General features: G+C 35.8%; 2 protein-coding genes across 2 annotated transcripts; both read right to left on the bottom strand.

Annotated features, from left to right (window-relative positions):
- Window positions 1-929: 929 nt before the first annotated feature.
- LOC140167327 (neuronal acetylcholine receptor subunit alpha-7-like) lies at window positions 930-10,467 on the bottom strand. Its single transcript, XM_072190653.1, has 6 exons — window positions 10,148-10,467; window positions 8,820-8,968; window positions 7,283-7,327; window positions 4,228-4,337; window positions 2,701-3,233; window positions 930-1,349 (listed from the first exon to the last, which is right to left on the bottom strand). Exons 1-6 carry the CDS (start codon window positions 10,206-10,208, stop codon window positions 973-975), a joined length of 1,275 nt encoding a protein of 424 aa, XP_072046754.1. The 5' UTR covers window positions 10,209-10,467; the 3' UTR covers window positions 930-972.
- Window positions 10,468-15,243: 4,776 nt separating this feature from the next.
- LOC140167315 (neuronal acetylcholine receptor subunit alpha-7-like) lies at window positions 15,244-22,776 on the bottom strand. The gene is made up of 6 exons (XM_072190646.1): window positions 22,401-22,776; window positions 22,097-22,245; window positions 19,155-19,199; window positions 17,350-17,459; window positions 16,090-16,622; window positions 15,244-15,714 (listed from the first exon to the last, which is right to left on the bottom strand). The coding sequence occupies exons 1-6, from the start codon at window positions 22,459-22,461 to the stop codon at window positions 15,311-15,313; spliced, it is 1,302 nt and encodes a 433-aa protein (XP_072046747.1). The 5' UTR covers window positions 22,462-22,776; the 3' UTR covers window positions 15,244-15,310.
- Between the last annotated feature and the right edge of the window lie 2,550 nt (window positions 22,777-25,326).

The raw sequence follows: 25,326 nt of genomic DNA, 5'->3' as shown, positions 1-25,326 counted from the left end.
ACAAAACAAAAACACGCTTGACGAAAGGGAGTACGAACTTTTGTCTCTAAGGATGATGATATCATGAATAGGGGGAAACTATCGCCCGGGTAAGATTTCTAAGGATAGATCACTCTACTTGGTTTTGTGCAAGTTGCGATTGACCAATGAATTGGCGTCATTCTCTCATGAATATGTATGAGATGTAATAATTCATCATATTCACCAATAAGACCGTGTCCATTAAGTTTGTCCTTTCAGTTACAAAGTATCCGTTTTAAGTTGAATCTTGCACCTTTATTTACTTTGAGAAAGTATAGCCGTTGATTTCTTGATTGTAAAGTTCAACTGCTTTACATTCCGTTGGCTCAAGTCTTGCAATGAGCTGAAATCTCATTGTTTGCGAGTTCCCAAATGCAATTGCCAGTTGATTTGCGAGTTGGTTTTTGCGAGTCGAAATTTGCGAGTTGTAAGTTGACATTTGCGAGGTCTTTAGAGTTGCGAGTTGTCAATTTGTCAATTTGTCAAATTTTAAATATATATATATACAGAAATTGTTTTACACAATTGATAATCCCTATATTCCCAATTGGAACTAGACCTTCATCGACCCCTCCATGAAATTTCCATTTGTAAACAACTAACAAATCAACTTACAACTCCACCATAGAAATAATATTAAGAGATTACATACTGTAGAGCCCATAATACGTACGTACATTTGATAATCATTGATTTATTCAGTAAAATCGCTATCGTTTCCCAAATTCTAACCTACAAATTATTCACAGGAGTCTATTACGTCAGCCGACTATTTCTTTGCTAACGTCAGTAATAGGATTTCGTCGATTCATCACCGACCAATGATCTCTTAAGCAACCCAAAGTTATTGAATTGTATTATTCAAATCAAAAAGTTCTTTTTATAAGTTGTCAACAGCTCATATGTCATTTATCGCTTCTGGAAAATTCATTTCACTTCCGCCATGATTTTCTACGTTACAATAAACATAATAGCAGAAATGATCATGGAAAGAATTGTAATGAATATACACGCTACCATTAATAATCGATTGATCATTGAAGCCACCTGCTTCCCATTTAAACTCGCACGATGTACAGCATCTACTGTATTTACGTCGGACTCTCCATTGTTGTCGGCATCTTCTTTGTTTTCCGTTATCATTTTTACATTTATCTTACAAATGCTGTGTTCTTCTTGCAGATGGTTCTTTGGTGTCATTATTTGATAAAGTCGATAAAGCCATATCGGTACATCGTGTGATGACTGTTGTTGTTGAAAATGCGCCGTGATAACACCGTTCATGACAGAAAGGCATCCAATCACAATCATAGGATTGAAGTAATAAGCTGTTAAAACGAGAGAATGATACAAATGATAGTTAAAAATCTACATTATTGATCAGAAAATGGTCTTCATTTAACCCAGCAGGGATAAAAGGGGGCAGAGACATTTGTGAATGTATGGCCATTGGGCTTCTAGCTTATTTGCACGGATGATAACTTCTTGATATCATCTGTACTCGTTGGCCATATTCAAACTTCTGATAACAACCCTGGCGTAGCACTTATTAACTCTCTTCAAACCAAAGCTCGCCACAAAAAGAAATAAATATTTCACCGCATATTTTGTCTCCCGACTGAAGATTTAATCAAGGACCTTGTGATTCCATCCCCGGCTTTAAAAATCTTCTACAAAATCTGAAGACAGCAGTTTATAATTCAAACTTACCAACTTCTCTACAAAAACACATTATTACTCGCTTATTATCAACTCCTCTACAGAAACATACCATTACGCTTCGTCCTAATTGGTAATGGTTAACGCCTGATATTTTAAAAGATAAACATAAAAGACGCTCTGCAGAAAGAAAATGGCGCAACTTAAACTTGAAATTAACAAATTTACAATTTACAATTCTGTAAGAGATTCTATGTGAATCACACAACCATGAAAAAAAACCCGATGATCAAAAAATCGCATTTCAAATTGGTTTCAATCTTTACAATCTTGGTAATCCGCGGCCTTTTAATTTAATAGTTGTACACAAGAACTATCAGATCATTTCAGCAATTTCTTCCATCAGAAAATTGCTGACAATTTCGAAATCAAATCATCATCATCCTTTAATTCCTTTGCACCTACAACCTTAACATCTCTTGCTAAGCTCTGTATTGATTGATGAGTTAAACTGTCACTACAATCTAATCTGGAGTTGCAAACATAATTTAAGGTGGCTGTGTACTCTCAGACATGCATGGTAATTTTTAGTGATCTTTAAGCACTTTTTAGTGATATTAAAGGTGATATTTAAGGTGCCATACAAGAAAGTTGTCCCGTTTTTTGCAAGCGCTCCCAGCCCTAATTAATAGTGGTATTTAACTCCACCAAAGGAAGGCTATGTCGTCTTTCATTGTATTCTTATTTGGTTCAGATTGGAGTTGAGGCATTTATAACCATGTCTTATTGAAACATGAGTGGAATTATATGTATGTAATGGGAAGTTGTTTCAAAACAATATTGACGGCATGAAAATGATAATGTTATAAAGACTGCAAGCTTAAGAAAGGAAATTTCGAAAAAGGCTGGTAACATGTAATGGAACACTGGTTGCAAGAGCGCGGAAAAGGGAAAAACTGATTTATTGAACACAAAATTGAGAATTGACCGATCTAAGAGCAGAATAAATAAATTGCTCACATATAATGATAGGAAGTTGGTCCGATGCAGGTGGAATGGACTCCCCAATCAGTTGCTGAACCAGTATCAATGCTAAGAAGTTGGTTATTCCCAATGACACCTTCTCTCCCGATTCCGTCGGCAGTATGAAAACCATCAGGTTAATAAATGACAGCAAGGTACACGGTATGATAATTAACAGAACGTAAAACAGTGATCGACGGCTCAATATCAGGGATACCTGTATTTGAGGCCATTCTCCCTCATAACTGTCAAAAGTTATGTTGTAACGTTCTATTTTGATCTCAGTTAGGTTCCATACGCCGTTATCAACAAAAAAAGAGTGATCTGAGCGACCAGGACTGACAAAGAGGTCTAACCGTTTACGTTCGTAACCCCAAGAAGCGAAAGTTAGTGTGCAATTTTGGATGTCAAATGGAAAAAATCGGGCATCGAATCTGCAGGATGTGGTGAAGGTAGTTTGAGAAGACCAAAACACCGTACCATCAGGCGATATTAATGGTAGCGTATTAACATCGTCATCAGATTGATACCTGTCAAAACCGGGGTAAAGAAAATGATCATAATAGACGGTGTTAACAATGTACAAGGTTGCAATAGCAGCAAGCAAAATATTACAGAGATTATTTATTAGAGGTATCGAACGCACGTTAATCTATTCAAAACCACTCTCCTGTATCGAAGCGAGGTCACGTATTTAGCCAGTTTTGAAGATTTTCCACGTGCGAAATAAACGTAGATACATCGTTGAAAATGCACAAAATTTGTTCATTTCACAATATGTTAAAGACAGTCAATGATAATAAACATACGAAGGAAAGTCTAATTACTATTATGATCCTGTTTTGTTTGTAACAAATCATTATAATAAAGGTACAGCGATGTGTTGAAAATCGACTAAATTTATACACGATAACCATACGGAGAGATTGCCCATTGAAATGACATTGCGATTTCCCATTTTGGATTCAAACGTTATATAAAACGCAGATGCTACGTTGAAATATGCTGATTTTACCTCATGTCGAAGTTCATGCAACGCGCCCAATTTTCAGGACGAAAAAGTCTCATTTTGAAAATAAAGTCAATGATAATGGATAAAGTGATCTTTAATCTACCAAAATATATGTTTTGGGGCAACTATAATAGTTGGGGAGCACAAAAATACAATTAAGTTTAAGCAGCATGTTAAGTCAAAATTTTAATCAAAATCAAAAGCGGGCTGTTTGAATTAGGCAGGGACTCAGTAGCCTGCGCTTACTATTAATTTTTTCAATCATTATGCCCTCTATCGACCTAGATTAGATTAGATCAGATATTATAGTCTTTATTCCACCCGACTTGTTCTTCTTCGTGACGAATGAGCACAATCCAGTTTGGAACCGAGACTAGCAATATTTAACACCGTATTAACGTACGTAAAAACGTACGGTCCACGTGCTGCGTTTGGAACATCGCAATCTCTCTATTATGTTTAAGAAAAGAAGCATACAAAGTTTCACCGAGCGTCAGATTCGACGTACCTACCTCTCCAATAAATATAAATCCGGACGCCAAATGTTTGTAAACGGGAGGTGTAATTCGGTAATGTCTGGGTACTCTGTTGTATTCCATGTGAGAAATTCATCTGTCCATTGCTAAAATAAAGAGCGAAAAGAAAACAATAGGAATACCAGCTGGCTCTGATTCACGTGGATACTGACATTTTTAGTTGGTGAATAATGTTTTAGTATTTGCTTTAATTTGAATCCACTTCAAAGGGACTCAAAGTACTTTACATCGGCTGCATGATAATTATATAATGGTTTTGCTTGGGTGAAGTATCGCGGATCGTATTGACCTTCGCGGATATTATTGGCCTTCACGATGTCACATCCTCCATTTTACCTGTTTATTTCTGTAGTGTTTTGGAAATAATGTTGATTTGATTTGAGTTTAATTGAATTGAATTGAATTGAATTGAATTGAATTGATTTGATTTGATAACTATGGATAAGGTACCACTAATGATAACGGACTAGTCGAGGATATTCGCCATAGAAGTGACGTAAATAGGAAGCTTAACTACCATAGCAATAGATGAATCAATTTTGAATATATCGCCCTGCACTTCATCGTTCAGGTGGTACCAATGCATTGAGCCATAGATGTCAAAAAAAGCTGATTACTCGCACCTGTAAGATGAGAATCTTTGAAAAGAGCGGAATTGTATTCAATCTATGTTTGCAGACATATACATAGGTGATCAGTGCAATGTAGTGGAGGGCGGTCTATTGCTATGGTAGTTACGCCGATTATTACATCACTTCTACGGCGAAGATATAGATCATTGAAGACCCAATATAACCGTGAAGTTACGTACTAATACAATTGTTTTTGCTTCAAGTATTAAAGAAAGGTATGTAGTTTCAGAATCTTCTGGATGCCATGAGCAAATTAAGGTATTGAAGTCAAAGGTCACATGGGGAATAAAATTTCTGTAATCAAGTTGTTTGTCTGGTCCCAAGCAATGAAAAGTCAATTGTCATATATCTCCAGGATGCCTAATAGGTCATAGGGTACAATGTCATAGGTCAAATTTTCTAAAGGCTCCAAATTGAATGAAAATAGTGTCAAATAATTCGTCTGTAAACGATTATGATGAATACAAAACATGCATAATGATACTTTGCTTTACAAAACGTCTTCTATCCAGAATCATGAGCAAAAGTTCAACAACCTTATAGAATATTATGTAACCTTGACAGTTTATGGGTCATAACATTAAATCTAGACTCCGTAGACATAGCAAACGATACCTTTTTGTGTGCACGACGAATAATTTGAGACTAAAATGGCAATCCAAGCATTTTGAAAATCATTGTTTTAACCCTATGTGTAAATTTAGGTTTTTTTTGACATATACCTCATGAATTAGCCATTCTAGAGTTATATGACCATTGAATATTTTACTCTTGGGACTAAAGGAAGAATTTATGATATTTCATGACTTGATTAAGGGCTGGGGTATGAGCGACCTTGAAGTACCGGTATCTGGAGAGGGGAAGCAATGAGTTACCCCAAATCACAGCGGCAGGTAGTGACTGGGCCGCCGAGTGCTAATATATATTTATTTTGGAAGGTTCGTGTTTGTTTTAAATTTTGGGGCGTTTTTCCAAAATTTGATATTTTTGGTTATATTTCAAAAAAGCGACATGCCAAAGACAACTCTTTGGGCACATAGTTTGTTATTGTTATTGCAGTTCTTGTCCACATACCTACGTTAACATTCGATTGGGTGATTTACTAATATTATATATTTTATGACTGCAATTTGGCGTTTTCAATGCGTTTTACACGTATCATGAAATTAACGCAAATATCTAGTCACGCTGCTTTTAGAATTTTTACCTGATCGTCGGCTTTTGCAGGCAACAGAATGCAGATCGGCTCACGATAGATGTCGTATTCCTCTATGTGGTTCACTTATTGGTAAAATGAGTTTGTATTCCTTGTAAACACACACATTGCCGTCTGGTAACCGGGTCTGGTACTGATATTGGGACAGCCATAGACTTCAGCGCCGTATCAAATCTCATAAAAACCACACGACTGACGACTATGTGTTTATGTTTCCCGCACGAAAGCTTGTGTCTACATCTATTACTATACTTCTTTGGAAACGTTGACCTTTGACCATTCTTTGTATAACGCCCTGATATGACCTTGATATGTTCGCTTGATTGGGTACGTTATAACGTCGGTTTATTATTGATTGTTGATAACTTGACAACTTGATTAATTGATCTTGATAGTCATTTCACATTATATTCCTAGTTTATAGGCCAATTTGAATAGCATCGTACATATAAATAGACCTATCAGTATTGATTTATTCTATTCAGCAATATCAAGGATTACTATCAAACTTGTCATAGCTAATTGTCAGTTGGCTCAGTGGTAACGCAATAGGTTTTACAACACGGAGGTCCCGGGTTCGATTCCCACCTCTGCCTATTTTTTGCAAGGCTGAGAAAAAAAAAGAAATTTCTGGACTGCAAACTTATTTGGCGCGCGATCTGAGCTGGTCCTTTTCTGGTGGCTGTGTCTGTTACAGGCACACTCCCTCTGCATCCAAACCAGGTTCACGCTCATTAGACCTCCCTTAAAGCATTTTAAAATTTACACCCCTTGTATGTGTATAATTCAATTTGCTGAACACAGTAACACAAATACATTAGTACGCAACTTCAAATCCATAAGGGCATTTTCTTCGACTATACTTACACAAACAGTCCTCAAATATATAGAAACGCTCGATTGTTTTGTGTGTAAATTTTGCATCTCAATGCTCTCTACTAGGTTGCCATGGCAGAAAATAATGAACGACGCTAATATAAACAATAAAAGTAAGCGTAGAACAAATATCTATGCCAAGTCCCATTAGCTTTTATTTACATGTACTCTCATTAATACCAAAATGATATTTAAAATGTAGTATGAGTAATTCTGTAATGGACATGTTGTACTATTATATTTATATTGGCATATTACTTATAAAATATTTGCATTAGGTAGCGTTACCTATATAATTGATTCTTACCACATCCAGCATGGCACCAACTTTAAGAAGTTGATCACGTTCATTCTGAAAAAAAAGTTGTAATATGATGAAATAACTTTTCATTACACAAAAGGATGGTGGAGATGCAATAAAAATAAACAACGAAACCTCTTTTAGAAATATTAAGAATTAAATGCGTAACAAACAGAATAGGACAAGGAAATTACCTGAAAACATAAGGCCTGTGCAAAGAGATGCATAAACTTGCTTAGTTTCTTTACCAGTTCGGACTCAAACGTTAGCTCATTTAAATCGTACAGAAGGCGAGTTGGGCATTTTCGCACATATCAAGCTTGCATTGCGTAAAATCGACTTTCATGAAGCAGTTTGCTTTTCAGAAAAATAAAAGGGGCATGGCGTAAATGTGATACGAATCAGTAATAACTTGGCTAACAGAAAGACTTTACTTGGTGTCTTTTCTAGTTCAGGTTCAAATGCTATACCCGATTTAACTTAATCGCCCGAGTTGGGCCACTTTTTGCCAATTTCGCACATCAAGTTTTTACCGCGTAAAATGAACTCTAATGCTTATCGTCAAATATCTCAGATCAAAAACAAAGTTTGTTAATGTTTTTTCTTTCACTAATAATTGACATTAGTAAATAAATAATATGATATGTATTTCAAAATCATAAATTAAAATGCCACTTCAAATGTGCCACTGTTTAAAATTACCCATCTGGAGAGAACCGATCAGATAGTTAATCAAGTCAATTGAAAAGACGCGAAAGTGGCTTAAGCTGTCTTAGGACTAAGTACTTTGGGCAATTGACCATATCTTCGCTTGTAAACCACCGATTTGATTGAAAAAGTTTATTCACCATTGCACGGTTCCGCCATATGCGAGGAGAGCCTCGATCTGGCAGCATGCATGAATGGGGAATTGAGCCAGTCCTATAACATTGCGTAAAGTTACGTAACACTTCATATCATGTCTATTGCCAGTTCGAGACTCTCCTCGCATATGACGGAACCGATAGGCGAATAGCAGCTTAATAAATTATTTTGACGATCAAGCAAAATTCAATTCAATCACCAAGTGGCATGTTTGCCTAACATTATTTTCTAAATTGTATATTTTTTGTTGGTGATGTAACAAAGAGATACACAGGTTACTGACAAACAGCTTCATGTTAGACTAGATCATGTATCAATTTGCCCGAATACCGTATTCCATCTACAAGCATATATGCTTCTAAAACGAGGTGTTTTTTTTATGAAAGAGACGACAAAAGGCAGACACCCTCCACAAAAGCATTATTTGGAGAATGAGTGACTATATTACTGATACAGGCCATACAGGCGGCAACAAACATGTATTATCACAATAGGACCAATCTCCCTATTGTAATGTTTTTGTGGATGGTGTCGCCCTTCATCAAAAAATGCTTGTAGACGGTAATTCAATTTAGCGACATGTTAATAGTTAATAGTTAATGTTAATAGTTCAATTTCTCCATGGAACATGTAGTATTATTATCGTCATAATATTAAGTGAGAAATCTTAATGACTCACCAGATCAATAATTTGCTGAACGAACATGTTAAGATATACGTCCACGGTCTTGTTGTATTGTTTTACTGGTCTAGTAAAAGGAGGTCCATATTTACCCAACAGCTCTTCTACGAGACATTTGTGTGTGGCTGAAGATATGCAGCTTCCATCTGAAATAAGGAAAAGAGGTAAGTGTGTGTCTTCTATGTATTCGATCATTGTAAGCTAAATCACTATAATAAGATGTCTTTGGACACGCTCTGAGAGATTTTGCAAAAAAATAAGTGATAAAACATTGCCTTCTTTTCATAGATTGAATACATCAAAAAGGCTTTCCAACATTAATATAAAAGAGACATCAATCTGTAATGAGAGACACCTCATGAATGTGTGGCAAGAATCGTTTGTCCCCCCTCCCCGGGCCCCCCTCTCGGCTTGCCAAAACAAAAATTGCTTGCCCGCTATCGTCTCCCCCCCCCCGCTGTTTTACCCTCTCACCATGACTCATATTTATCGCACAGCCCCTAATTGGTATACGGATAAACATTACGAAGCTCAGATTTACGCTTTTTTTACTAAACCAAATAAGGCTGCTTCTAACCAAAGATCTTAAAAAAAAAAAAAAGAATAACACGACCTGCTCATTTTATTTAACAACCAAGTACCGTAAAATGGGGTAACTTCGGTCAGCGGGGTAACTTTGGTCGGTCACATATATTTTTTTAAATGGTCATATTTTCGTACAGCAATATTGTTTTTAGTCATATTTGGTGTCAATTTGTTAAGAAATATGTTTGGAAGAAATAATAGTCGCTCATGTGTAATTTCCTTGAAATTTACGAAAAAGCGGGATTTTTGACCAAAATCAGCATTTTTTACATTTTTTTCAGATAAAATAAAAATCGATATTTGTGAGCAAGGATGTGTGTTTGATTAATTTTGCAAGGTGTCAAATGTCACAAAAACAACAACTTGCCCATATTCAGCGAAGATCAATTTTTTGATTTTTTTCCTTCATGGAATGTAATACTGTGACCAAAGTTGCCCCAAAGGCGGGGTAACTTTGGTCAGGTCATTTTGAACCCCTAGGGCACCCTTACAAAATTATTAAAAAATCTTTTTTAACTTCAAGGTGTAGAAGGGAACCCTAATGTCACAAAAAAGAGTTAATTAGAAATATAATTGGTTTTGTTTGGAAGCAGTGGTTTAAAAACTCTGAAAAGTGCCCAAAGTTACCCCATTTTACGGTACTGGTTTGTTACCTCAATACCTGGTAATGCAGCATCAACGGGACTCGTCTCAAATTCTAAGAAAACATTAAGGTTACACATATGTGCAATATAACTTACCATTTGTAGGCAGCACAGAAATGAGAATACAGATCGTGAACTGAATCTTGTAGTATTTCATCGCTTCTGATGCAAGGACCAGTTGTCAATCACTTTCCCAATCAACTGCACCACAACTCCCGTGATCAGGTACTAGTACGATACGGTTATGTATAACTCATACCACCTGATTGTGATCATTATATGTATAATTACAAGGGTTGCACAAAAAATTAATTAGCCGTCGCGTCAGTCAGCCTCTGCAGCATATTTGCAGGCCATCGGGTCTATCAATTAGTCGATAGTTTTCGGAAAGAGGAACACATGATGTACAACGGTACGACCCTATGCATTGGAATGTACTGAATATGCTGAACACCTGCTAAACTACTTGTGTTGTCGTATAGCTATGTTGAGTGATACTCAGTTTGAAAATTGAACACCAAAGAATTATTTTGTTAATTTTATGTGATTTAAGAAACTCCCGTTTGTAAATAGGCAACTACACTCTAAAAATTATTTTACTCAACCTGAGTAAAATCGTACTCCTTTTGATAGTAAAAAGATCACAGTTCATTTGTAGTTAGAGCAAACGCAAATTAACGAAAGTTTAGTAGCAACTTTACTCTGCCTTTGAGTAAACATTTTACTCAGTCAAGGAGTCAATACATGACTCAACATTTGTTCAATTAACTGTTACTCAACCTTACTTAACAGTTGAGCCGTTTCCTTTTTTACTCAACATGGTGGTAAAAGCTTACTCAATCCACAAGAAGTAATATTTTATTCTGTATTTGAGTACATTTTTGGCCCCACTGTTGAGTAACATATTGAGTAAAATTTCGTACTTAACACTCTGCTCCGGATATTTTGACTCTATTGTAAAAGAATGCAATCAAGATTTATGTAACTCTGGTGTTGTTACCATTTAATTCACTTAAAATAGCACACAATCTACAGGAACATGTTGTGCAAACAAAGCACAGTCTTTTGTCTTCTTTTGGTTCTCTGATTTGTCGAAGAATCCAAGTGGTATTACTTTATATGGTATGGCTCCAAAAGTGACAAATGTGACTCCACAATGTTTCAAAAATCAGAAGTCCTCTAATGTCACTGTCACAATATGGTTATTGTCAAAGCTTTATTTACACCCCACACTGAGTAAAATAATTTTAGAGCGTACCTCTTATGGTTTATTCTATAATATTCTTTCTATTGAAAAAATGGTTTTGAATAATTCCGTTAATTCAAGCTGCATATCATAAAGGTCCGCAAGATGCCGTATCAAGCGGACAATCGGTGATTAAGGGTACACACGTTTTTGCGTACAATTCAGATGACCGGAGGATTCACTTTATCATAATAAAAATAAATGTCGGGAGTAACACCTCCTCTCAGTGTCGCTAACATACAGTATTGAACATACAGTATCTTCCAAACTGCTGTAAACATGACCTGTTTTGAATCCTTTTTCCAAACCCATCTCTCAAAACGTTAGTACTCACTCACCTTTGTCTTTAATCATTCATCTGCACAATAAGCAAAGGATTATCCAAAATGCATCAAGGAAAATGCTTTAAATTCAAATTGAAAAGGAGGAAATAATGAAACCGTGTTGGATCAGTAAATCAGCTCTAAAACCATTGAATAGGCTTCTTTTGCCATTTTTATCAGTCGACCTCTTGGTACTTAAACATTCATATCTTTTCGCAGGAGTGTCGTAGGATAGTGATTGGGGTGAAATGAGGTGAAATGAAGAAATATATATTTCTGATTGATTTTGTGTGCTTTTTGAGCGTTAAATGTTTCAAAATTTCAAAATGAACAAAATGCGAGTAACTATGATGTCATCAACATGACAGTAATATTCATGAGGAGTAATTATTGCGCCATCAAGGAAGAAATGGTTAACAAATGGTTGGATTGACATCGTACGACCTTCTAGTAACTGTATCTACAAATTTGTGAAAGTTACTTGTAAATTTTTACCGGAAACAAGCTTTTTCTCATTAGCGCGGTTCATCAAACATCTTTACCGCTGGATTACTGCCCTCTGTTGTTGACAGGGCTTCAAACTCTTATCAAGGCGATACAAGAAGTGTAGGGCCGTGCCCCCGCGTGCTATTATTTAGCAAACGTACACAATTAGTTGCTAGATGTTAATAGTGGGTACATTTCCTAACCGTAAAGAAACTTTTTTTGCGTAGTTTATATTCTATAGCTATTTTAAACATAGTTTTTCGCTTCTTTATCATATTATTCATCTTTTTCTGCTTTTTGTGGTTAATTTTATTCGATAAACTGTACATTTGGGTACAAATTGAGGGCGCTATGTACATATATTTTAGATGTAACTTTAAATAATATGAATTATTTCTTACCTTTCATGATAAAAAGTTTTTTGATAATTTCCTTGCCATTTGTTTAGTCTTTTTTCCGATTTTCTAATACCATTATATAAGTGTTTGAAAGATGCAAACAAGATTTAAGATAAATAGCGCCATCATTGTTCACCTTTACTTAAAAATGACTACATTTTACATGCCATCAAAAAACATGTCATGATTTAGATCTCCATTTCCCTGTTTAATTTAGAAAATCACAAATCACGATCGATCGGCACACAACCTAACTTGCAAGGGAATGTGCCGGAACGGGATTCCAACCAACGACATGCCGATCACTAGACGGATGCCCTCGACCATCCTACCACTAGGATTCATTTTCCTCTTGTAGCAAGCAATCGTTCCCATGTATTCCCCATTGTGCTTATATGTTCTTGTGCAGAATGCGTAGCTCCATTACCTACTTAATTTGTATAATATGAAACGATGAAGCATCAATAATGATCTCCTATACTTGTGTAATATTGGGGAGTGTGTGTGTGTGTGTGGGGGGGGGGTGTATGGGGGTGGGGTGGGTGGGGTGTGTGTTTATTGTATAATTGTATACCTTGACTGCCTACATTAGTATCCAGTTTCAACAACCGTTTATTAGGGGTGTTAGGGGTGCTGGTGGCCTAATGGTTATCCGTCTAGTGATCGGAACGACGAGGGATCGAATTCTGCGCCGGCTCATTTCCTTGCTTCAAAAAACAATTAAAGTAATAAAGAACAATAACCCCCTAGCTACACCACTTGTCATTATAGCCGCGTAAAGAACTACCATGGTTCCAAGTTGAAATACGAAACGACACGAAACGGCAGTGCACTCCGGATTCATCAATTCATCACCGGCTAATGAGACAATCCTTGGTCATGAAATAGTATATATATATATTAAAGAGACATAATTGCAAGTTGCAAGTTGCTTCGAAAAAAGTTTTGTAAAAAAGTCTGAAATCCAGTATGTATAAAGGTCCACACATTCATTGCTGGAGAGTGACTTTTGAAAAAAAAATGGGTTTCATCAAGGAAAGTGTGTGGTTTATATTACATGGCAGAATGCTTATCAACATTATACATACCTGTGTGCTTTATTTTGTATTATCTTACTAGTGGTAATCTCATTCTAACATTGTTGTCTTTGTATATGATTAAAAACCACCCAAGTCCAGCATTTAAAATGTACCCCACGAAGTCCCTGAAATGCTAATCGTCATACCTAATACAGTTTAACCCACTCATTTGCACGTAAAACTTACCATATTGACCAGGTAAATCTAACTGAAGGAATAAAAATTATACACAGGTTTTTTTTTCTTCTCAAAATCACTTCCCATGGACTTGGGTGGGTTTTAAATTCATGTATTCAATTGCATTATCACTTTACAATAACAATAATTGTTTATACACTCAGAGAAATATTCACACGTTATGTAAAAAAAAACCACGATGTAAATTAAATTATACACAATATATGTAAAAGTTTGTCAAAAACTTTTACCATGCCAGTTTGTAAATGCTTCAAATACATTTTTGAACTGTAACGAAGCTAGTTTACCTAGTTTGTGTAATCATTGCATGAAATGAAGTAAAATGTGAGCCCAAAATACTTCGCTGATTGGAGAAAATCTACCTAACGTGTTATGTAAATCGACACACGTGTAGTTTTTACCTATTTCATGTAAGAAATTATAGCGCAGACCGAAATCAATGGTGGACACGACGTGTGTGTGATCGGGTAGCGCATACCTGCTGAAACTTCATTCAAATAGGTAGGTTTCGAGTCATTAAGCTTGAACCAAACTGGAGATTCGTTCGATAAGTTATGCATGGATTTCTTTGAGACTTTAAAAATGGCTATTTATTGGTTCATTTTGCTAGATTGATCAACATTAGAATTGACATGCACCGTGACATTGCAGCGATCAATACTGTACTGTGTACTATATACTGCGACGGACCGGCACTGCGTGTATAGCAATGTGTGTACGTGTTGAGATAGATCACAAATACCACAGGAGATCTTCTTCAATGGTAATACGGACAGTGTACTATAGACGTGATATGCATTGACATGACTTCGATAATGTAGCCTAGTGTACCAAGTGTGGGACTCGAATTGATTAAGTGACATGCATTAGTGTACTGTAGCATTGTATCGTACATGCGAGAGAGAAATGCTTAATTGAACATTAACTAGATAGCGGGTTGAACTGATAGAATGAAAAGAAAAACAAAATAAAATAGTTTATGCATGAAATTGTATTGTTGAATGAATCTAACAGTTGACCAAGATCTGATGACTTCAAATCTATCATGAATTATGTTTTAGCATAAAATAAAACAAAGAAAGAAAGAAAGCCCCAATCCTATTGACCTGTTTTTTTTTGCTTAACTGGTATGTATTTTTTACATAATTCAAGGTTGTGTGAAAAATGCCTATTTGTTATAGGGTTCATATGCTACATAAATGTTATGTATTTTTTACATAATTTGTGTAAAATATTACATAACAATTATGTAGTAAAATACCTAATAGCTGAGGTAAAAAAATCTACATAAAAGTTATGTAAATAGTTTACCTAATATGTAAGGTGAACATGTAACCGTGTATAAATAAAGTGAATGAATGAATGAATGAATGAATGAGTACTTATCTGCTATGTTTTTTTACATAATTCATGGTTATGTAAAAAATACCTATTTGTTTTGGAGTTCTATACGTACATCGAAGTTGTGTAAAATTTTACACAATTTGTGTATTTCTTTCTGTGAGTGTACGTTACAATAAGCAACTGTTTTATTTCCTAATTACAATAAACAAAATAGCTGTAACGATCATGGAAAGAACTGTAATGATTATACACACTACCATTAATAACCGATTGATTATTGAAGCTACGTGCTTCCCGGTTAAGCTCGCGCGATCTGCAACATCTAGTGTGTTGCTGTTGGAATCACCTCTATTGTCGTCATCTGGTTTGTTTGCCATTATCATTTGCTCACCTAAGCCTTTTTGGTTTGAATCATTTGTCTTAACAATTCTGTGTTCCTCTTGCAGATGCTTCTTTGGATTAATTATTGTATAAAGTTTATTAAGCCATGTTGGTACATCATTTGGTGACTGTTGTTGAAAATACGCCGTGATAACACCGTTCATGACAGAAAGGCATCCAATCACAATCATGGGATTGAAGTAATAAGCTGTTAAAACATAAAACAATACAGATGATAGTCAAAAATATATATAGTACGGAACAGTGAACTTGGGGGGGCACTCAACTTTAGAAGTGACAGATGTGACGGATATGTGCCTACCAGTTTTCGGAGGTAGAGGCATGTCGCTATAAATGTTTTTCTAAAATAAATAAATAAATAAATAAATAAAGGGAGTCATTGAAAAAGATATAGGGTATAAAATTTGCAAAATAAGGGGCCATCAGGAAGAAAATTTTGAGCAAAAAGTCTATTTATTTTTTAAGGCAGGAAAATAATTCTTGTTTTTGGCATTAAAATGATACGATTGATTGATATAAAAATGTTTATATTAATAATGTTCAGAGAAATTATACGACTCACATATTATGATAGGAAATTGGTCCGATGTAGGTGGAATGGACTCCCCAATCAGTTGCTGAACCAGAACCATTGCTAAGAAGTTGGTTATTCCCAATGACACTTTCTCTCCCGATTCCGTCGGCAGTATGAAAACCATCAGATTGATAAAGGATAACATGGTACACGGTACAATAATTAACAGTACGTAAAACAGTGACCGACGGCTCAATATCAGGGATACCTGTATTTCCGGATATTCTCCCGCAAAACCTTCATAAGTCATGTTGAAACGTTTTATTTTTATCTCGGTTAAGTTCCAAACGCCATTATTAGTCAAAAACAAGCGAACCGAGCGGTTCGTCTTAATAAACAGATCTAACTCTTTACGTTCGTGCACCCAAGAGGCGAAAGTTAGTTTACAATTTTGAATGTCAAATGGAAAAAATCGAGCATCAATTTTGCAGGCAGTTGTGATATAAGATTGATAAGACCAATACACGTTTCCATCAGGCGATATTAATGGCACTGACTTGACCATGTCATCAGATTGTATCCTGTAAACAAGTCACAATAGCGTGTCAATGTATAAAGTTTGTCTGACAAAATATTTCGTAATTCTGAATAGAAGGTACAAAAGGGTTGATCATAAACTGGCCTCAAAAAGGTCATATCTTAAAATTCTGTCCACGAAAATAAACAAAAATTGCACACAGGATTACGTCCATATTCTACTCTAAACACTGGTCAATAACCAAGCAGCTGTCCGAATGACATAACAGGAAAATTCACTGACATGGAACAGCTTCCTGGACCACATTCACAGCCCAATAATTGGCACCCAACCTAAAAAATCTGTGAGTAAATGGAATAGTGTGGAACAAGACCTGTTCTTGAAGAAAGTGTGTGAAAAACAGAAGCAGCCCGTTCCACACTATTCCACTTACTCTTTGGAAATAATCACCTGTGCAAGGATCTTGTACGCATTCTCACAGATTTCTTTTGCTGGGTTCCAATTATTTGCCTGTGAATGTGGTCCCGGAAGCTGTTCCGTGTCAGTGCATTTTACTGTTGTGTCAGTTGGACAACTGCTTGGTTACTGACATGTGTTTAGAGTAGAGTATTGAAGTATTATCCTGTGTGTAATTTTTGTTCATTTTTATGGACAGGATTTTAATATATGACCTTGTGAAATATTATATATACAAACTACATAAACCAAACGAAAACAAAATCAAACACCTGATGCATCAAATGTATCAATACGTCTCAGATTCGACGTACCTCTCCCATATATATATATCCGGACGCCAAATGTTTGTCATTGGGATGTGTAATGCGGTAACTTCGGGATACTCTGTTGTATTCCAAGTGAGAAATTCGTCTGTCCAGTGCTAGCAAAAACAATGAAAACAGAGTAAGAAGGAATGGAAGGAATAACCCAACCAAGCAGGTTATAATAAACATGTAGAGACAATAGATTACGTTACGCGTTGTTTCTTTGTTGATTTGCCGATAGGCTATTCATAAAATGGTACAATTGTTTCGAACAAAAATTAAACGGGTTCCGCCATTAAATTGGGAACTGACCCAACAGCATATTGACGATTTACCTGGCAGGTGACTGTCAATAAGTGATGAATAGACAGTCATGTGTAAGCGCCCTACTTGAGAAAGTGGTACCATTGTTCTATTGTTCTGGCATACCCCAAAAGGTGTGCTTGAGGCGGGTCTCAAGCCTGTAAAACATACTTCAGTTGTCAATGTAACTTCTTTATCATCCACCTGACTTTAGGCGCTTCATTTATATATATATATATAGAGAGAGAGAGAGAGAGAGAGAGAGAGAATGCCCTTGCTGATCGATTACACATAAGAGTGTATTAAGGCTGCATTATGTGTCTAGTACTGTTTAGTGATAATGGATACGTCTACATTTAACATGTATATTGCAGAAACTGTAGAAATTCTTCTCAAAGTATTTATATAGGATGCATAATTTGTAAAGCATGTATTTTTAAGGACAGCCCAATTGTGCAGTGTATTAAGTTTGCAGGATACGTTTTCAACAGTGATAATTGTTTTTCCACGTTTAAAGCAAATGAAAAACACAAAATGTAAATTTCTGATTGTGGAAATAGTAGTCCTTTCATAGTTAATTTTCCTAGTACACGGCCCTGAAAATAATATTGGGTCCTATTTAGTGAGGACCTATATCTTTTTTCATTCATTGTAGATGAAGGTAAAATTAATGAAATCATGATATCTAAGTGAGCGTAGAACAAATATCCATTAGCATGACATATAGCATGAATTAGTTACGTTCCATTAACTATAAGACTTTCACTAATACCTTAATGCGTATTTCTATGATTTACGTGATTATGAAAAAAATCATTTAACTGGCCGTGGATATGGTCTTGAGCAAAATAATTTTGCTGAAAAATTAAACATTATGCAATAAACATCTAAAAATAAGTAATTAACCCCTTTAAATAATGACCATTATTCAAAAACGGGAAATTGTATTACAAATCTGTAAAATGCGTTGGAAGCAGAATTTATTTCTGCACATTTTGACATCATCTCATTTGTAGCAATTGACTAAATATTGACGTCACAGCGTATATTTAAATCAATGTAACCCAAGATTTGAAAGTTGCAGTAAATGGTATTGATTTTGTATTCAGTATAATGAAAGGAAATCTGTGTAATAATATCCGAGTGTTTTTGTATTGTATGTAAGTGCAACTTTCAAATCGGGACCTCACTACATATTATATCCGGTGTTTTATTGTTTTCTGTGCTATCGTGTCAAATGAGGTGTCAAAATGCGCAGAAATAAATTCTGCTTCCAACGCATTTTGCAGATTTGTAATACAATAGTCCCTTTTTGAATAATGGCCATTTTTTAAGGGGGGAGGGTTAGTTACTTTATTTGAGATGTTTATTCCGAGCGCTATAATCAAATTTAGCAGTGAACATAATTCGAGCTCCTAAATACTTCTCGCATTGACACATTATGATATTTTGCATATTAATTTAAATATTTGAAACAAAGTGATGTTACCGAAGTAATATATTCTTACCAGTTCAACCACGGCAGCAATTTTAAGAAGTTGATCATGTTCATTCTGAAACGAATGATTAAACAAGTTTATATCAATTAAAAACTATTGATAATGTAAAAATTATAATCTACATCATTTTGTAAGTTTTATATTTACGAAATCATTTCAGTAGCTGCAATCATGCTTGCCTTCGTGTATATCATTATAGACCGACAATAAAATTGGCCAATACGAGTATTGATTTTATCTAATATATAATTTTTATGACACTTGACATTTAATATAGGCATAGCAATAATAGGGAATAGCTCGTTTTATAGCATGTCTCAAGGCAAGCATAAGGCTGTGCAATAGTTTTGAGCCCTGGGGAAGGTAACATTGGGGGGGGAAGGCTTAGGAAAACATTACTGAAATGCTTTAATATGCGGCAGTTGGAAAACTAGAGGGTATTTTTAATTTTGTATAAATTATTTCGTCTCCTAGTAATTTTGTGCAAAATTATGTTGTGCGGTTTAGGAAATACAGGACGTTAATATCACCTACTTTCTTTCTTCTTTCTTTCTTCCTTCCTTCTTTCCTTCCCGTTCACCAAACAGCTATTGGGGCGTTAGGGGTAAAGGTCATAATTGGCACATAATTTCGCCCTTAACGGTGAAAATCTTTAAAGTACATGCAAAAGTGTTATTTTTTTGCGATTTCAGTCATTTTGAAACTGTTGTGAAATAGAAATTATAGCATTCAGCAAATAAACAAATATATCTCATGTTTAGTTTTATTCCCATAATATTGCAACATGAATAGGCAAATATAATAATTATGACAAAATCAAGATTTTCCTAAAAACGGGGTAAAATTATAAATTTTGTAAATCTTAAGAAGGCTTTGTTTTTGCAATGGATTGTCAGATTCAGGCGATTCAAAATGTTTTTTGCAAAAAGAACAATCCCAGCAGAAAAAGTAACTCCAGGGTAGGTTTCAAATTTCCATATGGTTACCCCAATTATATACCATGCTAATAAGAGTACTTTGTTACACTACATTTAAAACTTTCTAATAAACCTGGCTTAAACTCTTATTTTGGCGATATAAAAATCCTTACCAATCTTAAACAAGCGCTGGTTACGCGGTCCCCTCTTCCAATAACTGGTTAAAAGCCTTAAACTTTGCCACTGTTTACAACCTTAAAGAAGTGAACGTTTAAGACTTTAAACCATCAGTTGTTTAAAAGGTTTAAATGTTTATTGTTTAAAATAAGCTCGACCTAAACAATAATTGCTAAACGGCTTTGCTGTGGTCAATTGTAGACCTATATCAACTTGCCCGAATATGTTAATAATACATATAATAATAAATACAACAACAATTTATATAAAAGCAAAATTGGCTAAGGCTTCAGCAAGCGTGAAGCATACAAAAAGATGCAAATATGGGAAAATAGATAATATATGGAATACCGGTAAATAAAAAGCAACGGAACTGTGTGATGCTACGCAGGCCAATAGCCTTCCAGATGAGGTACCTAAAAGGGACACATATTATGATTTGAATAGGGTAAATTACGCTAAATATTGTAAGAGAAGCTGCTTACAAGCAAAAAATGTTGAGCAAAAGCTGATAGGGTGAGTTACGCTATATATTGTAAGGGAAACTGCTTACAAGCAAGGAACCTTTAAAAGCAAAACGCTGAAGCCTTAGAAGCCTATTTAAATTAAAGATTTGTTCTTTTCCTTTGCTGGAGCCTGCGAGATGTTCCCAAGCATCCTTGTAGCTTTGTAGGAAAATAACCTATATATTTGAAAAGATAATCATTATTGATTAATTACTATTTCTTAATACTTTACAAGCAAGGGCGCCTTATAAGGCTATAATTTGAGTAATTTTTTAAATGGAATGTTGAAAATGATCCGCCATCACCCTCTAACACAATTGTATGCGTATCATATTTATCAAACCATGTATATGCTCATTCCTTTTCTGCATTTCCCTGGTTGGAACTTGCGAGATATTCAAAAGCGTTCCTGTAGGAGAGATGCCTACGGCTTACGCATTTCTAAATAATATTTGTATTACTCAATTGATTGGCAAAATTTGTATCGAAAACAATTGATTTTTATGAAAGCATGAATGTTTTCTTCATGCTGCAATTTTTCTTTTACTCCATAAACACATTATATATATCATTAAAAAAAAAATTTTTATTGATATTTTTGGCCTTAAAACCAATTCATATTTTTCCGCAACCGCTTATGGGAGTGGCGGGTGGGAAAATTAAATTTTCCGATCCTAGTCGGATGAGAGCTGAATGCGTTGTGATATTTGAAAAAGAAGACAAAGCCAATCTCTCTAAAAAAGGCTTACTCTCATTGGCTAACGAAAAAACTAGGAGGAATTAATCTGCCTTGAGAATGGGCCGCCCACCCGTTGCCAAACACGCCGATCGATGACCGCATGACAATGACCCGATTGACCTCCTAGTTCATGACCTTAAAGTCACTTTAATGGACGCGACCATTCTCGGCATGGGTAAATTGGTTTCTTTAAGACGAGCATTCAGAAACATTATTATGATCACTCTAGTATACTGAGGGGCTGTACAATAAATATGTGTACCCCAGGGTGGTGAGTTCTCAATATGGTCTGCCATAAATCGCTTGCCCCTCCCCTGGCCGTGGCAAAAATCTTTGCCCCCCCATTTTGACGTACCAAAACATTTGCACCCCTCCTTTGATGTGCCAAAAATCTTTGCCCCCCCCCTTACAAATGCAAGATATTTATAACCTTAAATTGTCTTATATAATGCGAGCGACCTGCCACAAATTGCTTGACCCCTCTTTCGACCTGCCAAAAATGCTTGCCCCTTCTGGCCTACCAAAAATCTTTGCTCCCCCCCTGTAATTCACCACCCGGGGTACACATAATTATTGCAACACCCCTAACATGGACAGAAAAACGATACTCACCAGATCAATTATTTGTTTAAGGAACATAAAAATGTATACGTCCACTGTCTTGTTGTATTGTTTCACTGGCCTAGTAAAAGGAGGTCCATATTTACCCAGCAGCTCCTCTACGAGACATTTGTGTGTGGCTGAAGATATACAGCTTCCATCTGAAATAAGGAAAACAGGGAAGTGTGTCTTCTATGTGTTCGATGCTCGTAAACTAAACCAGACAACATACGACACAAGTCGGATGCCTAAATACTGTTTTTATGTCGCGATACATGGTCTTGCACCCGGTGTTGCATGAGATGAAATAACTTACCATTTGCAGGCAGCAAAGAAATGAGAATGCAAATTGTGAACTGAATCTTGTAGTACTTCATCGCTTCTGATGCAAGGACCAGATGTCCACTCTCCCAATCAACTGCACCACCGCTCCCGTAATCGGCACGCTAACGAGTTAAACGTGGCTAGACGATACATTGCTTGCAACTCATACCATTTGTATGACATTAATGATCATGTATAAATATGAATAAGAGTTGTAATTAGACTAGAATCTTCAGCCGTGTACACTGCGCACGTATTTATGCTATGCTTGTAATGACGACTGAATGAACTTACAGTTCATCATGTCGGACTCTTGACAATATTCTCGCGCAACTTTGATTGTGCGCCCGTGTATAGCGATGTTGTGACAAGATCACGCTCTGAAGTTCCAAAAAAACGTTTTCAATAATTAACTCGGTCAATTTGGACACAACTGAATCTGGTTGCAAAGTCTGTCATTTTTTTCATTCGTCAACCCAGACAGTTGACGAATGAGGGCAGCAGTCTAGGTATGTGCAGTTAGGACCCCCTACAGCATCGCTGTCAACCAAAGACCCATTATTTTTCTATTTGAATTATTACCTAAAAGATCCTTACTTTCTAAATTGAACGGCACCTTTAATTTATTACTGATTTTGCTCCTTATTTTGAAATAATAGAGCAATTTGAAACCATTTCAAACTACAAAATTCAATGTTCGAGGCTTCTGTGGGACTATTTTAGCTCTCACCAAAAAATCCCATTGAAAAGCTAATGTTCTACTATAGTAGAAATTTCATTTGAATGAACACAGCTGCTAGCTGCTGTACACAATCCTACTGCGATCGTATCTGTGCGTAGTTCAAAATACAACATGAACGCACGATCTTGGATACTTAAAGGGGCATTTCGTGATCCACAGCCTCATCCCCCCACTTTTCTCAAAAAAAGGTGAGATTTTTATATCACTGGAAACCTCTGGCTACATAATGTTTATGTACAAAATATTTCTTGCAGATTAATTCGTTTTGCAAAGATATCGTGAAATTTGAATTTCGTTCTGGTGCACCAGAACGAAATTACAACGCATTGTCTATGGAGCAGTGTAATACACATAATCATGCATAACTCGCAAACGCAAAATCGGAATCAACTGAAATTTTGGGAATAGGCTTTTTCGTGGATATGTACTGAAAAATGTCATAAAAAGAGGATGTTGGCAGCTGTGTTCATGGAAATAAAATTTCCACTAAGTGCTACAAACCATGTAACTATATTATCCATAGGGAGAGAAACTACTGTACCACACTCACAGAAAAAAAAGTGGTACTGGCCACTTCTCGGCTCGATGTCGTACGGCTATGGTAAGACATTAGGGTCATAACGTGCAAGTAGCTACGCGCAGCTTATTCAAAGCTACGTGCAGCCGTTTGACCAATCAAAATCGTAAATTTAATTACATGGTTGGGTCTTTACATGCGCGTGGTATATGGCAATTTATATTCTGTCATAAATATTACGTTGTTAATCTTTGTAAGTGAAAATATATGTAGTATATCAGCAATAAAATGGTATAGGTGCTAAATAATATTTGAACAGAATGATGATTGTTCTATATTTACTCTGTCCATATTTACATCAGCTACAGCGGCATGTGACCTCGCTTTGCTCTACACAGCGCTTTATATCTGAAGTAGTTGTTGTTCATATGTATATTGCTGACAGCGATCGATAGACAAAGGTGATGCATACTGGGAGCAAAAATGGCTCAAAAGCTATCGAAATCGCCATCCGGATATCCACGAAGGCGGATTTGAACCCTTTTCGTTCGCATGCATCACGTTCGCTATCAGAACTTAACCGCCACATCGAATTTGAACCTACAGAATCCGGTTAGGTACCGATGACTCTTAACATCAATCCCGGGAAATGTAATAAATTAAATTAATAAATAATTAACAGTTTTATAGTGTTACTGTTTTCATTTAAATAACAAATGAACGCACTGCACAAATGTTCAGGGTACGACAAAAAGTGCCATCAGTACCTCTTCGGGCACCGATAGAGCTATAGGACCAAAAAGGATGCTGTACCTTATCAGCAATGCAATATGCCTTTAATAACCCATTCACTTTATTTCCTAAAACATTTTTAAAAACTCGCACGTTTATGCGTCGAAAGTTAAATTGTGCAGTTCTTGCGCTCTTACTATAACACATCAAGAATGTATTGTCGTCTATAAACACATTCATGAAACACTTAAAAACACATTTGTTGTGAGTTTTTATTGCGTCTTTTGAATGTTTGCCAATGTTATTTTTGTAAACGCAATGTTGCTTTGGCGTGTACGAGTATATACGTTGTGATGTGGCCTGAGTAATTTAATTTAATTATTTAACTTTGTTTACAAGCTGAAATTATGTCATGAGAAATATGAGACATGGGAAACACCTTGGAAGTAATCATGCAAGAGTTTGTGTGTTATGGCATGTTTTAGCGAAATTCCCTTTCATTCATCAAGTGATCAAAACAAATTGAATCATATCTAATTTTAGATTGTTTGGGGGAAACCCCTCTTCATCTATAGAAGATTCTCTTTATTGATATTCTCATCCTTGGATTGTGAAATGGATAAGATCTGGGAATCACCCACAGGAAGTGTTGTAATATGACAGAATGGTGTATTAATAGATCATGGGTTTTTGGGAGCATAAAAAGTTGATGCTTGGAGTTTGGACTTTACAGAATGTCACGAAGGATTGTAAACTATACATGATTGTGTTGATCGTCATTGTGCTTCAAAAAGAGGTACATTTTTATCAAGTTTACATAGCCTGTGATTAAGTTATTTTTAATGCAGCAACGAAGGAGATTTCGAGTACACAAATGTGCTCTTCCTCATTAAAGAATTAAAGTTCTTCTGTCGAATTGCAGGAGTC

The sequence above is a fragment of the Amphiura filiformis genome, chromosome 1 (genome assembly GCF_039555335.1).
Source record: "Amphiura filiformis chromosome 1, Afil_fr2py, whole genome shotgun sequence".
NCBI lineage: Eukaryota > Metazoa > Echinodermata > Ophiuroidea > Amphilepidida > Amphiuridae > Amphiura > Amphiura filiformis.
This window is presented reverse-complemented; position numbering and strand designations above follow the sequence as displayed.